The sequence below is a fragment of the Dermacentor variabilis genome, chromosome 1 (genome assembly GCF_050947875.1).
Source record: "Dermacentor variabilis isolate Ectoservices chromosome 1, ASM5094787v1, whole genome shotgun sequence".
Classification (NCBI taxonomy): Eukaryota; Metazoa; Arthropoda; class Arachnida; order Ixodida; family Ixodidae; genus Dermacentor; species Dermacentor variabilis.
The window spans coordinates 19,406,763-19,421,992 of NC_134568.1; the positions used below are offsets into that span (position 1 = coordinate 19,406,763).

Here is a 15,230-nt window from a genome sequence, read left to right on the forward strand (position 1 = left end):
TCGCTTGGGGACGCGGCGTGAATGTGATCAAGCTAGTGCTTTATCTGCCCCACCACGGCTGAAGTAACATGTCGGGTTTGGTGTTAGTTTGGAATGAGCTGTGATAGCTGTTGTTAGCATAGATAAAGTACATGGATGTTTTTTTTTTCCCAAAAAACCTATCACCACAAAAGCGAATTGACAATGTCAGTGCAAAGGTTTAAAGGTGCGTTTTACTTCGCCCCAGTCACCATGTCTTTCTCTAATGAGTAGAAGGTAAACATGATCCTTGCCTTAAGATCTGCAGATGGTAACAAGAGGAAGACCGCAAATATACATATCAGTCATGGAAGTGTGGCGATAGACCAAGCGCATCGACTATCATCAGAAATTATGAAAACCTGAGACAAACCAGCAGCTTCAAGAAACAGCGGCGGAGGACTCAATTTTTGAGTTCTAGCCTACGCACGGATGTTCTAGATTTTGTGGCCTCAAACCCTCATGCTAGCGTACGGGACGTGGCCGCCCAGGTACCAATTTCCGAGTTATCAGTTTGGAGGATTCTAAATGACGGCCTTTCACCTGTACCACCTTAACCAGCACCAATGCTTAGAAGATAGGGACCTGTAGAACCGTCTAGACTTCTTGAGGGTCCTCATAAAATGCCGAAGAGTCACCGGACCTTTTGAGCAACATCATGTGTACAGATGAAGCCAATTTTCGCAGAAACGCCTAGGTAAATTTGCATAATGCACACTACTGGAGGGACTCCAATCTACACTGGGTAAAGCGCAATCAGCACCAGTACCAGTGGACGCTCAATGCATGGTTCAGAATTTATGCCGGTGCTATAATTGGTTCCATCTTGTTCGATCACACACGCTGACTGGACAGCGTTACATGAATGAAATCCTTGAGGGAGTGGTGGATGAGTTTCTCAGTGAAGTCCCACTGTCACGTCTTCCACTTCTGTGGTATCAGCAAGATGGGGCACCCACACAAAGCAGCAGCCGAGCACGAAACTGGCTGGATGTGACTTTTCATGCGCAACAGATTGGAAAGCACGGGCCTGTAAATTGGCCGGCTAGGCCACTTGACCTCTCTCCACTCGGTTTCTTTCTTTGGGGTTAGGTGAAAGATCGTGCTTACATGATCGAGATGGACGTCAGATTAGTTCAAGGCAAGGACAACAGATGTCTGCCGTAGAGTTCTGGCATCGGTCATCGAGAAAGCCACTGAAGATGGGATGAAATGCACACAATACTGCGTAGCTGCAGAAGAAGACCTATTCGAACACGTCCTCTAGGCTTATGTTCAACGGAGCTTAGGAAGTCATAGATAATAAGGAAACACTAAAATCTCAGTGTGTGTGTGTGTGTAAAGACATCCCGATTGCCAATTCGGCTCCTTTAGAAGTGGTATATTTACTTTCTTGAATGCATCGGTTTTGCCTTTTCTCTACACGTTGGTCGCTTCCCGGTCTGTTTCTCTCGCTTTTATTTTTCGACACAAAAATTTTTTTGCAGCACGTATACCCTTTCATGAAAAATAATATGCTCACATTAATTTGGCTTTGGTCCGAAGCAAGTTTCTGGCGCGAAATATAGCTTTGTGCACTCTCTTTCGTTGTGGCGCGAGCAAAGCCGGGATTTTGAAACATTCTATGCCTATTACATTGCTTTTCGCATTTCGTGCATGGTCAGAGTGGTGCTTCGGCCGTGTTATCAAGGGGCTTTTGTTATCAATGTGATCACTCGGTCTTGAGAGACAGATAAGTGTGACGTAGAAATGGGAGGAAGGAATAGCTGCGAAGCCACGAACCCTGCTGCTGGTGCTCCTTCCCTACCACTATTAAGGTGATGCGCTGTCTCTTCAGGTTTGCGACAGGCAATGCGGTTGCTTTCAATCAGTTTATTTGACGGCGCTGCTTTACGATGTGGGTGGGAGCACACTCACATGGTATTTGTCATACTTCGTGAGGCTTTTTTGCCAGACGGCAAAAATTGTACGCAATTAGTACATCGCTGAAAACACCGCAGTTAGATGTCATTTTGGGGTGCCTGAAAATGCCTCATTGACACTTTGAAAATTAGGACAGTACTTCTCGAGTTAGAGAATTATTTGCAATTACCAAAATAAATCTTGGTAACGAAAGAATTACTGGAAACAATATGCACTAGGTTTTCTTCAAGTAACAGAACTGCTTTATTTAAGTCTCGGTGCATGATAGTTGGGGAACACTGTATAATTCACAATGTAACCGAAATGAGGCCAAGCCAGATTCACTCGAAATCAGAATCAACAGCAGTTATGCGCAGCAGTGCTTATACTCGGACTCACAGAAAAAAGAAGACAGAGAGGCTGCAGTCTCACGGGAAAGGCCAAGCAGCATTAGTTATATCCACGTATGCGACAATTACACGAAGGAAGATTACACCACGGAGAGGACTCAGACTGCTAAACTGAATTGTCTCCTACTATGAGGTCTTGATATACTCATATAGCGCCGTCACTTCAGCACTCAATTCTTCGAGGTCACATGAAGTTTCTTGAAGTGCAAGAATGATATATATATATATATATATATATATATATATATATATATATATATATATATATATATATATATATATACATGGTTCAGATAGCTGGTCCTCCCCCCCCCCCACCCCCAAACAATGAAAACTCTCCGCCTATGGCTCTGCGTATGCACTGGCCAGCCATTAACAAGAATTTCGGTGTAACTTGCAAGTGAACAATAAACCAAACTCGCAGTAACAATGTGTCATTATTCAATGGTCTGCAGTGACAAAAGCCACATCAACCTGTGCCAGCAGCAGTGAAAATTTCTTTACATTGAAATCGCGTATAAGCACACTTCGTTAAAGTTTGAAATACAGTTGAACCCAGATATGTCGAACCCACATACAGTCGAACGAACCCACTTATAACAATATTCAAGTGTCGTGAAAATTCCATTGTTATAACCGATAATTGTTTTAACCAGGTTGCATGAAAAAATCAAAATAGGGGGACGGCAGAGGTGATACAAGAAGACTATATAGGCAGGGAGGCCAGTGCCCCTCCCCACCACCTTCCTCCACCCAGCTGCTGATCGTGCTGATCGCCCAGCTGCTGATCGGAACTCCTTCCTGTGCGCTCCAATCGCATGTAACAAGCTGCAGCTGTCGGCGTTATAGAATGGCACTGCTATAACAACTGCAAAGAGGTGTCACAGGTGGCAAGCGATATGCGAACACCGCCAAGGCATTACTTTGGTGGCCCTAAAAGGGGCTTAGAACGACAGAAAGCTGAGCTGGTTGGTAAGGATTCATTATGCAAAATAGAAGTGAGGCGTGCAGACAGGACACAAGAGTAGAGAAGTGGACAACACGAACGCCGACTATCAACTGAAGGGAGCACTGAGGCGAAAAAAAGAGGCGTTCGTGTTGTCCACTTCTCTACTCTTGTGTCCTGTCTGCACGCCTCACTTCTATTTTGCATAATAAAAGGGGCCTTTAAAAAATTGCAAGAAGGCTGCCATGACAGCTTGTCAGCTTGAGAAATCCAGAAGAAATGCTGAGGAGAGATCACCACAAGCATCTCAGCACGTACTTCTCACTGGCCTGCACGAGAAAAGCCTATGTCCGTCAGCCATGCATGCTTTACGCGAAGATAGCCGTCATCCTTCTCCAAGGCAGTGCAGCGGAAGGTTCCTCGTGAAAACGAAGCCCTGGAGGGGACTGAATCATGTGCCTCCTGTGAGGAAAGCATTGAGACAGCCTGCCCTACCGCATCATCGCTGCCGCCGCCGCCGCTATCCAATGCAAGCATGTCTGTGACGATCGTCTCATCGGTTAGAAGCACATAGTTTCCAAATCTACAGCCGTGCGCTTTCTTTTCAGCGGCAACGGCATGCATTGCCAATGATCAGCAGGCGGATTAGCCATCTTCCGTTTCGGCAGCGAGTCAAGCGAAGTTGAGAAACCGCGTGGCCTGGAACGACTTCGACACAACCAACAAAAACGAACGAAAGTGATTAAGCTGTTCGCAGAACTGCACTGAATGAGGAGCCAGCCAGCAACATGATGATGATGATAGTCATCTAAAGAAAGCTAAGACACCTGATTCTGCAACCCGTGAGGGAGAACAAGATGCGATAGAGGTGGTTCTTGTGGGGGCAAAGGAGGAAAGGCTGGCACTGTCTTCTGCAACCCTTGCAGAAGCACACGTGACGTTCATTTGAGGGATCACCAGCCGTTTCTGTGGAGGTGCAAGTAAAGGCAGGTGCGACAGAGAAAATCTGGGGGCTTTTGCTCCTTGAATATATGATTCTGACTAGGCACTACGGAGGAGGTTTTTATAGCGCGTGCTGTAGGCATTTGTCCCTAGGCGTTCCGGCATTGCAGAGTGGGGTCGAGCAATCACCAGATGGTGCGTCTGTGCCCACTGGCCCACCGCGCAGGCAGCCAGTGGCAGAGCATAAACAAACTTGACCGTACTTCGCATGCCAGCATGTCTAGGGGACAAATGCATACGACACGCGCTAAGAAACCTCCTCCGTAGTGTCTAGGCAGACTCATATATTCAAGGAGCAAAAGCCCAGAGATTTCCTCTCTCACACCTGCTCTTACTCGCGAGTGCGCACTAACGGCTGGTGATCCCTCAAATCTCAGCGTAATCTGCTTGCGGCGCAGTTGGCGCGGTCCATCTAGGTTTCAGAAAGGCGGCATAGAGCTATGGGCACAGCCCATTTGTGTTTGGAGGGGTGGAAGGGTGACCAGAGAGAGCCGCACGGAGATGGCTGGAAAATGAGCGCGCGGCGGCTGTTGGAGCAGCCCAATCGTGCAGCAGCTTGAATTTCTCATTTTCTTTTCAACGATTTTGCATTTCACTACCTTTCGGCTCGGACACCCAGCAGCCAGACTTCATTGTTATAGCCGATAATGCGGTGTCGGAGCATTGTAGTAAGCGGGTTATTTCACCATGGAGGAGAACATGGTGAAAAGTCGACGGTGCAGCAGCTTCTCATTGTTATACCTGATATATTGTTAAAACCGGTATCGTTATAAGTGGGTTCGACTGTATGACAAATGATATTGTGTGTATGCAACAGCTGTAAAGACCCTTTGAAAATCCCATGCAAATGTACAGGGCTAGTGCATGCATATATAGAACGCCCATTCACCAGCACATTCGTTATACCGAATGAGGCACACGCCGATGGCCTCAAAGTGCACTGCTTAGTGCACTTTGGCAAAGCAACGCCACCTAAAGGAAAGTCTAGGGGGGAATAAGAAACAAGGTGAAGCGTCGCAGCGACCTATACGCTTGCGCGTCAATCACGTTCACAAATAGAACCACGACAGTAACCTTTTTTCTGCACTTTTTGCTTCTTGCGGGCCTCGTGTGTACAGTCAGTTAAGGCCCATCAAGCTGTTTGGCTAGCCCACGTGCTACCTCGAACATCAACATTCCTTCTTTCTGATTTTTGTGGCATCGTCGTCGTGTGGGTTGAGTGCCTACTGTAAAAACCTGTGTATAATACGAGGTTTTTTTCCTATTATTAGCGTCCCAAATTTTCGCCTCATACTATATCCGAATCCGAATGAAAATTTCAGTCAGAAATTTGGGCTAGAAGTTTTGGTTTCGTTATTGCTGCGTGGCTATGGCTTGACTTCGTTATTGCTGCATGGCTACGGCTTGGCTTCTTTATTGCTGCGTGGCTACGGCTTGGTTTCGTTAGTGCTGCGTGACTACAGCATCATTTCTTTATTGTTGAGTGCGCACCTTGGCAGCAAACATGCAAACCACGCTTCGCGAAGTGCATCTTTTCAATTCCGCATTGACGGACCAAGACGTCCGGACCCCGAAAACAGTACTCGGGTGCTTTCAAGAGAAAGGTTATTTTAGCCGCACAGGACATCGGCAACAGTGCAGCCGGGAGGCAGTTTGGCGTCAACTACGGAAGCATTCGCGGATGGCGTCGACAGAAGGAAGCCCATTTCATGTGCAGCGGCACATGAAGAAGCTTTCGCGGCCCGAAGAATGGGACATTCTCGGAAATCGAACTCGCCCTGACGGAGTTCGTACGCCAATAGAGAGTCGCGCATCTAGCTGTGAGCGTGGAGCTTATGCAGGCAAAAGCAAAGGAGCTTGTAAGTGAAAAAGGGCTACCAAGCTCCGCCTTCAAAGCGAGCCAGCACTGGATATGTCGCTACATGTACCGTGCTGGTTTTTCCTTATGCCGCTGAACTTCGATTTCGCAAAAGCTGCCCCAATCATTCTAGTGCCACGTTATTTCGCTGCGCAAGTCCAAGAACTTCCAGCTAGGGCAAATCGGCATTGCTGACCAAACGCCGATTTATCTGGACAGACCATCGCCCCTTACCGTGCATGAAAAGGGCTCTAATTAAGTTTATGTCCGGTCCACTGGCAATGAGAAAACGGGAGTTACCGTCATGTTGTCGTGCACGGCAGACGGACGCAAACTTCCACCCAATGTCATCTTCAAGCGCAAGAGAGTGCCTAAAGGTGAGTAGCTGCCAAAAAATGTGGTCGTGAGATGCCATGAGAAAGGCTGCATGAACCAGAATCTTGTGCTCGACTGGATAAAGTCCGTCTGGTGTAGGCAGCCCAGCGCACTGTTGTCGTTCTCGTGCATCCTCGTGCTGGACGCATTTCGTTGCCATTTGGCCAACCCAGTGAAGAGACTGTTACGTGAATCCGGCACTGAACTTGTTATCCCAGGTGGGATGACGCCTCAGCTGCAGCCTTTAGATTTTTGCCCGAAGAAGCCGTTCAAGGACACGGTCAAGTGGTGTTACGCAGATTAGATGCGCTCAAGTGAGCCTGCAGTTACGCCGACCGGGCGGCTGAAGCGAGCTTCACCAGCCGCGCTATGCAAGTGGATTGTGGTCGCATGGGCCAGCACACCAGAGGACCTTGTACGTTGCACATTCAAGAAGTGCGGCATCTTAAAAGCGCTCGATGGCACAGAGGATGAGCACCTCGGGGTAGATATGTCTGACAAAGAACTATCCGAAGAGAGCGCAGCTGAGGAAGACAGTGATTGAAGTCAGGAGTGCAATTTAAATAAATGTTTTCCTCAAGTTTTCCCAACTCGTATTATACGCGGATAAAACTTTTTTTTCCATTTCGCGTCCCAAAAATTTCACCTCGTACTATATGCGGGTTCGTATTACACATGGGTTTTTAAGGTATTTGTTGTGCAATCTTGCAGAAGCGATGGCCACTGCAAGAGTAAAGAAAAGAATTAACTTGGACTACGCAATAAAGCTGAAAGTGATCAAGCGTGTTGAGGCAGGCGAGAAGTCCACGGTAGCAGATGACTTCGGCATCCCGCGCAGCACATTGAGCATGCTTCTGAAGAACAAGAAGATACAGTAAACCCTCGTTAACTCGAACTCGCATATCTCGAAATATCAGTTAAGTCGAAAGTTTTCCACACCGCACCTTCCCATCCATAGGTGGTATGTATTTGCTCCCATTTATCTCGAAGCATTTTTCAGGCGTAATACGGATATCTCGAAATTTTGACCGGGACGGCTGAAGGCAAAGGCCAGGTGATACAGGCTCCGAGCGAGCGCTTGGTTCCTACTAAGTGCCGAATGCGGTCATGATCTAAGGGCGAATACAAAATTCCCACGGACGTAGCCGTTTTCCGTCAACCGAGTCAAGTAACCTTGGAAGCAGTCACGTGGTGTGCGTCGCTTGCGCGCAGGGGCTCATGGGTTTTATCGGGTAGTCGCTCCAGCGGGCTCCAGTCCACCGCATTTCGCACCTGTGAGCGCTCTTAGGTGATTGTGCGTGTGCGGTTCTGTTAGTTTTCTTTTTTGTCATGCTATGCGCCTGATGCGTTGACTGCGATTTTTTTGTTGTGTGAGTGTGTGTGTGGTCAACGGACGACGATGCACCGCCCCAAGCAGTGTAAATCTCTGACGCTGGAGAAAAAAAAGTCACGTCAATCAAGGCAGTGGAGAAAGCAGGAAGGTCCAAAACAAGCATCACCAAAGAATTCGGCGTCCCCTTGTTGACGCTTTCGACAGTTCTAAAAAATCGACAGAAGGTCTTGGATGGCTTCGAGCAAAGCTTTTCCAGCAAGCAGAAGCGGATTCGGGCCTCGAAATTCCCGGACGTCGAAGCAGGACTCATGTTGTGGCTCCAGAATGTCAGGGCAGCCAACCTTCCCGTGACAACTCAAATGATGATGGAGAAGGCAGACGCTCTGGCATTGCAGATGGGCTACATAGACTTCAATTGCAGCAATGGCTGGTTTGAACGATTTAAAAATAGAAATAACCTGGCCTCGAAACCTATCCATGGCGAAAGCGGCACCGTTGATGAAGGGACTGCAGATACCTGGCGCAACCACCACATCGCTGAGCTGCAAAAGGCTTACACGGGCAAGGACAGTGCTGGTTGTTACTGGCTCTTTCAGTGACCCGGTCACTGAAATTTTCAGCATTTTGCTTAACTTGAAACTCCGCTTATCTCGAAATTTTTCCAGGATTTTACAACTTCGCATTAACGAGGGTTTACTGTAAAGCCACAAGCCGCTGACCAAACAATATTAAGAGCCTGTTGTAGGTGCGCTCCTGCCCAGGAGAAAATGAAGGAATGTCTTTATGCATAATTCTTGGCATCGGCATTTGACATGATTCGTCATGTCTGCAGCGATATGGAAAGCATGGGGCTTTCGCACCTTGATATTACTGACAAAACAGAAATGAGCGTCTTCAACTTCATTTCGCAGAAGAAGTAAACCAGAATCAGCAATTTTTAAATATTTTTTTTGCACTTAAATAAAGCGCACCTGTTTTTTTTTTTTTTTTTTTTTCAAAATTGTGTGCAGTAACTTAGCGGCCCTCGGACACACCAATCAGTAAGCCGCAGTTGGCCCCAGGGACTATTATTTTATTTATCGAATTACCTATATATCTAACTTTCTTGTGATCCCATTCAGATTCAATATATCCGGACTCGACTGTACATGGTGTTCATTGGACAAGAATTTATAAAAGGTTAAATACTTCATTATATCAAGAATTTCAATACTTCATTATATCAAGAATTTCAATATATTGAAGTTCACTATATCGAGGTATAAATATTGCCGCTTTGAAACAAAACTTTGGCAGCACCCTCTCTTCACCCTACTTTTGTTTATGCTTTCCATATGCACCTCTAGCCCGGTTTGACCCCTTTCGTAACACATAATGACCACCGATGAGTGCATTCTAAAAAAAAAAAAAAAAAAAAACAGAAGCAGTGCATTCAGACTGCGGCAAAGTACCGCATTTATTTGAACCTAGGCCGATACTTTTTTTCAAATAATCATATACCTAACTCTAGGGTCGGCTTAGATCCGAGGATTTCCAAAAATGCACCAGTTTTAAATTGAAATGATAAATATGGTGCATAGCTAGCGCCATCTAGAAAAGTCAGTATCTCTACTGAAGTACACAAGCAGCATCGCTATTTTGACCTGTTGTATCGACATGTGGTGAGGCATTATCGTAATGGCACTAAACAGGCAATGCCACTATACTGCCCCTTTCAAACGAAAAGTTGTATTAGCCACAGATGCATCGTCAAACATTCAAGCCAGGGGAGACTTCAACATCGACAAGAAAAATGTCCGTCTTTGAAGGGGGCAACGGGAGACTCTTTTTGTGTGCACCGGCCGCAACGAGGAGGTAACAATGATAACGAAGATAGAGACGCAGAATGAGCTGGGCATGTTAATATGCAATAAATTCTGTTTTCATTTTGTGAACGCTGTCGTCGCTTTTTGTTTGGCCTACATTTAAGGTGTAAGCTTTCTTTCTTTTTTTTTTTTTTTTTTCTAGATTCAGACTTTCTGGGGACACTTCGGATCGGGGCCGGCCTGGATTTGAGTAAATCTGGTATGTAAAATACCTGGTAATAGTTCTCCCCATTTAAAGGCTGCACAGTTGGCTACATGCACACCTTCAGAGTAGCCTGCCATGAGATGAAGGGGGAAGGTTGAGGTGCAAGGTGTGCTCAGCTGCAACTTGTTACAATTACTTCTGTCAATGTAAAGCTTGACAGTTTTGTTCCAGAGCATCAAAGGCCAACTCCTCAGCACATGTCACCCATTCCACCAAAGACAGCAGTCTTGTTTCTACACAACCAGAGCACACAGACTTCAGAATGCGTGTCTCAAGGAGCAGGGTTCCATTGTCAGAGGTTGTCAGTGAAGTGTCACATTCCAATAAATAAAGCACTAAACAAGCATTGCACATATATTTTGTAACTGTATCTTTCCTGTCAGGGGGGAAAAAAGAACAGACCCGAATGTTCCAGCTTCTCCAAAAACTGAACTAGTGCATTTCTTTCAAATAATGCGAGCAATGTCATTATGGCGTAGAGTTTCAGATTAAATGTAAGTGACAAAGGCATGGCTAGGAGCACAAAGCTATGCTTATTGCTTCAAACACTAGCAGTTCAGCTGTTAAACTTGTTAAAGAATGTTCCGTGAATTGAATTCTGGGGTTTTACGTGCCACAACATCAATCTGGTTATGAGACACGCTGTAGTGGGAAACTCTGGATTAATTTTGACCACCAGGGCATCTTTAACGTGCCCCCAATGCACGGGACACTGGCGTTTCCCTGCATTTCGCCCCCATCGAAATGTGGCCACCACGGCCGGGATTTGATCTATCGACCTTGTGCTCAGCAGTTCAACACCATACCCACTAAACCAGTGCAGCAGGTAAATGTTTGTTCTGTGGACACTGTGCCATGACTGTAAATAGAGAGCAGAACTTCAAGAATTCTTGAAAGTATTTGTGCTTTCACTCACTTCATGAGGCACAGCAACGAGAAGATTAGCTGCACACTCACAATTTCCCCATCCTTTCAACGAAAACTGTGACAAGTCCTTCATCCGGTTCCACATTTTGAACGTGAGCTTGGAATGAAGTGCTGTGGCCTTCAAAGTCGTTAGACATCTGCACCTATAAGAAAAAAAAACAAGAACAATAGATTACAACTATAATTTATTTACTGGCTACCATAGCACAGTCAACTTGCATTAATTCAACCCTGACGGAACCAATGAAATTGGTCCAAATCAAGCAAGAACCAGAAGAACACCAACACATACTGCCGATTCACTTGGCAGTATTTGGCCCAAATCGAACATGCATCCACTTGGTATGGGTTAAAAGTAGAAAACTAATGTAAAAATGTCAGAAGAGCTCCTAGACACTGTAGTAACTGAATGTACACCTAATTTTCTAGCAAAAAAAGTAGCATGCCTCCAATTCAGCAATAAGAGAAAGGTAAAACCAGCAGACTTTACCTTAAAAAAATAGAAATTTATTTACTTAATGTCTTTGATCATCATACTCGGACACTTCATTGCTATTTATGCTTTTACTTTTAGTCCTCCATACGGTCCATAGTGCATTTGATACTCTGCGTTTATCAAACGACTCCACAATGGCAAGCAGGATGGTGGCCCACACTTAAACTAACCACTTCACTAGTTCATCCTGCAACGCAAGCAATTCTCCAGATCAGCAAGAACACGAGACACAACTTGTTGCCGCTAGCTTAGTGTGTAAAATACAGCAGCACACAGATATATTTTGCATTCGGATCCTGTGAGCTAAACTGCTCAGAAGGTAGGTGCTGTGTTACGAGAGACCACTAGCCAAGTGCACTAGTCTCTTGAAACAAACTGCCATCTTACTTTATTCACACTGCATAGACCACCCACTGTACATGTAACTTACGTGCTCCAAGAATGCATCACAAGGAAACCGCATACTATATCAACCAGTATGCCAAAATATGAGCACTGTGGTGAGAGAAATTTTAAAGGGGCCTGAAACGCTTTCTGAACTTAGGAAGAAAACATTGCTGACCTGTTAGCTCTCGTGAACATGGGCGCCAAATATTATTACACTGCATGCAGCAGGGAATTTACAACCTTGAGTCAAAAGCATTGAAAAATCCCTTGCTCTCTCCTTCGCAATGTCGTCAAGATGCATCATCGCAAGCAGCAAAGCCCAGAATGGCTAATGGTCGATATTGTAATCACGAGAACAATTTCAGTAATACTTGAAAAAAAAAACAAAAAAAAAAAACAGCGCTACAAAGACGCGGACTAAAAGAAAAACATGTACGACGGACAGGTACATGTTCTTCTTTTAGTCCGCGTCTTTGTAGCGCTGTTTTTTCTTCTAGTATGTTACACCTACTCGCCCACATCAAGCTCCTGCTGCTTCAGATTTTCAGTAATAGAACTACAGTTCCTTAGAGTTAAATAAAATATATATATGTCTGCGATCACAAAATGAATGAAAATCCATTTCATATTTGCACTGCCGGTCTACACACGACAGTTGTGCGTAGTTGCATCTGTTGCACGTGGCCTCATAGTCAAAAAGTGTAGCATAGAGACCGCAGCCATCACGGGCTGCAACCACAAGCAGTCTTGCCGCCGAAACATTCAACCTTTACGTGGGGCCAGTGGGGCATTGCTCCCTTGCCAACCCCTTGCCACCTCCCCAGTTTAACTTCCAGCACACTAGTGGAAATGAAAGGAGAAAGCAAGCCACTCATCCGTCCGATAACTTCTTCTAACTTTGTGCTTGAAGGATTGTAAAAATTTTTGCAGCACTTTCATGAGGCGGCACAATTTAATAGTGATGTTTTGAGATTACTTAGAAAAGTGTTCACTGCCCCTTTAACGATAGGTGGAGAGGTTAGCCGAGCCAAAGCTGAGCCAAAGGCTTGGCATGATACTACAGGTTTAATATGTAACAAGAGATCAAAGGACAGAAGAGAAAAGAAAAGAATGCACATGCAATCTACTCACACAAAAGCTCTGAAAGGGGCAGCAGTGAGCACCATGAAATGAACAAAGTGGAAAGTGGAGCTTTATGTTAACCATCTCTGGCCCTTTGTCTGCACCACAGAGATGGATTCCAGAGATGGTGACGCTGCCTTGACTTCCTGCACTAGCTCACCGTGACATGGATTTTGGCGACAACAGCTCGGGGATAGTTAATTTACTCCCCGTAAAGATGGACTACATTGCATTCTCAAGAAGCCAAAGCCTGAACTCGGCAAGTTTCAAAAATTTGTACTGTACCACAAAGACCCAACTGTGAGCCAATTAATTGAAATTAAAAGACTTCACAGTGACATGCCAGTGCCGTGGTCTCGGTTTGAAATCTAGAAAATAGAAGCTCCGCCTCAATTTTCTGTTGAAGAAATAATCTCTTATTGTGCAATTAACTAAAATAGAGCATTTAGGAAATTGTCTGCAAGTCTGAAATCACATTGCATTTCTTTTTAGTGTCTCTTTAATGGACATAAAATGTCTAGCACCTGCGCATTTTCATGGTGCATATTGAGGCGAAATTCAAGTTAACTATGTGGGCAGGTCTAGTGTTGGCGAAATGAAGTTCTCCAACTTCCATTTAATACCGTGTGTGTGGCAGAAAGTGAGCAGCTTTCCTCTTTTCTTGCTCCCTACACACTTTCACCTGCTTGTCATCAACCGAAATCAAATTCTGGGGTTATGTGCTAAAACCACACCTGATCACGAGACACACCATAACAGCGGACTCTGGATTAATTTTGACAACTTTACAGGGACTCCAGAACGTTTTTGGGATTGGGGGGGGGGGGGGGGGGGTCAGTATTTTGTTTGTTGTGTTTATTACTTCTTTCAAATATTAGTCAATTCTTATTTACATTAGATTTTATTATTTTAATAATTAGTATCACTTTAATGATAAATTATTAATGTTTTAATTCATTTTAGCCATATAAAATTTTACATATTTGCATCCTCAGTTATTCTGCATTGTTATACACTTTAAAAATGGTTGGAAATTTCTGAAACCCTGCGCAAATGACAAAACAGGTTCGAAAGCTGCGAAAAAATCATTTTTAATATTTCTGCATTCACTCCCGCAGTGAAGCAAATGTGAACTGATATACAAGTACACAAATGTGATACAAGTAGGCAAGAATGTAGGCACCAGGTACAAAGCTATTATCGCAGATTGACGAGCTTCATGGCTGCCATGACAAGAGGGCGTTGAGCAGGAGAGGTTGTCAAAGGAGGCCAAAGGTCACTGTTCATTCTGCCGCTCTAGGCACCAACTCTTTTGTAACAGCATACAAGTGCAGTTCTGCAGCTCTCTTCTTGTGCATGTGGAGGAGGAGAAGGTGTGTCAGCCTCCTCTGCATCATTTGATTGCGCAAAAATGTTTTTACTCGCCTCAGAGCACTGAAAGATCGCTCTCCTGAAGCAGCTGACACAGGCACAGAAAAAATGAGTTGCAGGTATCGCACAACCTGGTCCATCATCTTACACCTATCTGCAAACTTCCCCTGCAGAACTTGCACAATGCATTCACTTGCAGCCAAACCCTCATCAGGCAGGAGCGTTGGGAGAAGCACGAGTTACACTGAAAGCCTGCTGATGTCAAAATCTGCAGCATGTGCTCCTAAGAGCTCGTTTAAGTTATTTGCCGCAAATTTTCGACCTTCAGCAGCTTCAGCCAAAATGTGCTTGAGGCTAATCAGCTGTTCCATGCCAGGCTGTACCTCGCTGGTAATACAATTGATAGCGGCAAAAAACTGTTTCCTCTGCAACGACTTGTCGTCAAGCGCTGCAGGCTCCTCAGGCTTGTGTGTGAATTGAAGCCTTTTGGGCGGCTGCGAAACTCTGGGCACACGAGGTTCCTTTAACCTAACTCTGTTGCTCTTGTGTTTGTCTGCTGCCATAGGACATCAAATGAGGCATCAGACCGTAGCCTTGACAAACAGTCACAAAGAGACTCTGCTGCTTCTTTTGCTCCTGCAGCACAGTAAACTGGGCCTTGAAGCATCCTCGCTAATTCCGAGCATGGGCCAAACAGGGGTATAGAAAGGTTGATACGCAATAAAGTTTCGAACTTCTTCAATACTTTCTCATACCCTTTTATAGCTGTCTTGCTGGTGCCACTGAGAGAGCTTTCAACTTGTACCAGTTCCTGCAGAGTTTCCTGCACCCTTTCATAGTTCTCAATGAACCTATCTATTGATTTTACTCTTACTGTCCATATCGTTGGCCACAGTGGTAGCTGTAGGGTGTTCGGCCTGGAACAATCCTGCTCACCGGCATCATTACCCGAGCAAGTACAATGCTCGAATAAAGTCTTCCTGTTGTTCAATTCGAGGATTGCATTGGAAACA

The 15,230-nt window shown here is 45.2% G+C and overlaps 1 protein-coding gene across 3 annotated transcripts in view; it reads right to left on the reverse strand.

Annotated features, from left to right (window-relative positions):
- Positions 1-15,230, reverse strand: part of LOC142575718 (OTU domain-containing protein CG3251-like) — a 133,546-nt gene that overhangs the window by 94,407 nt on the left and 23,909 nt on the right. For all 3 annotated transcript variants that reach the window (XM_075685318.1, XM_075685308.1, XM_075685300.1), the window contains exon 11: positions 10,872-10,984. In XM_075685318.1, the coding sequence (XP_075541433.1) occupies positions 10,872-10,984 (113 nt within the window). The remainder of the gene's footprint in view (positions 1-10,871; positions 10,985-15,230) is intronic.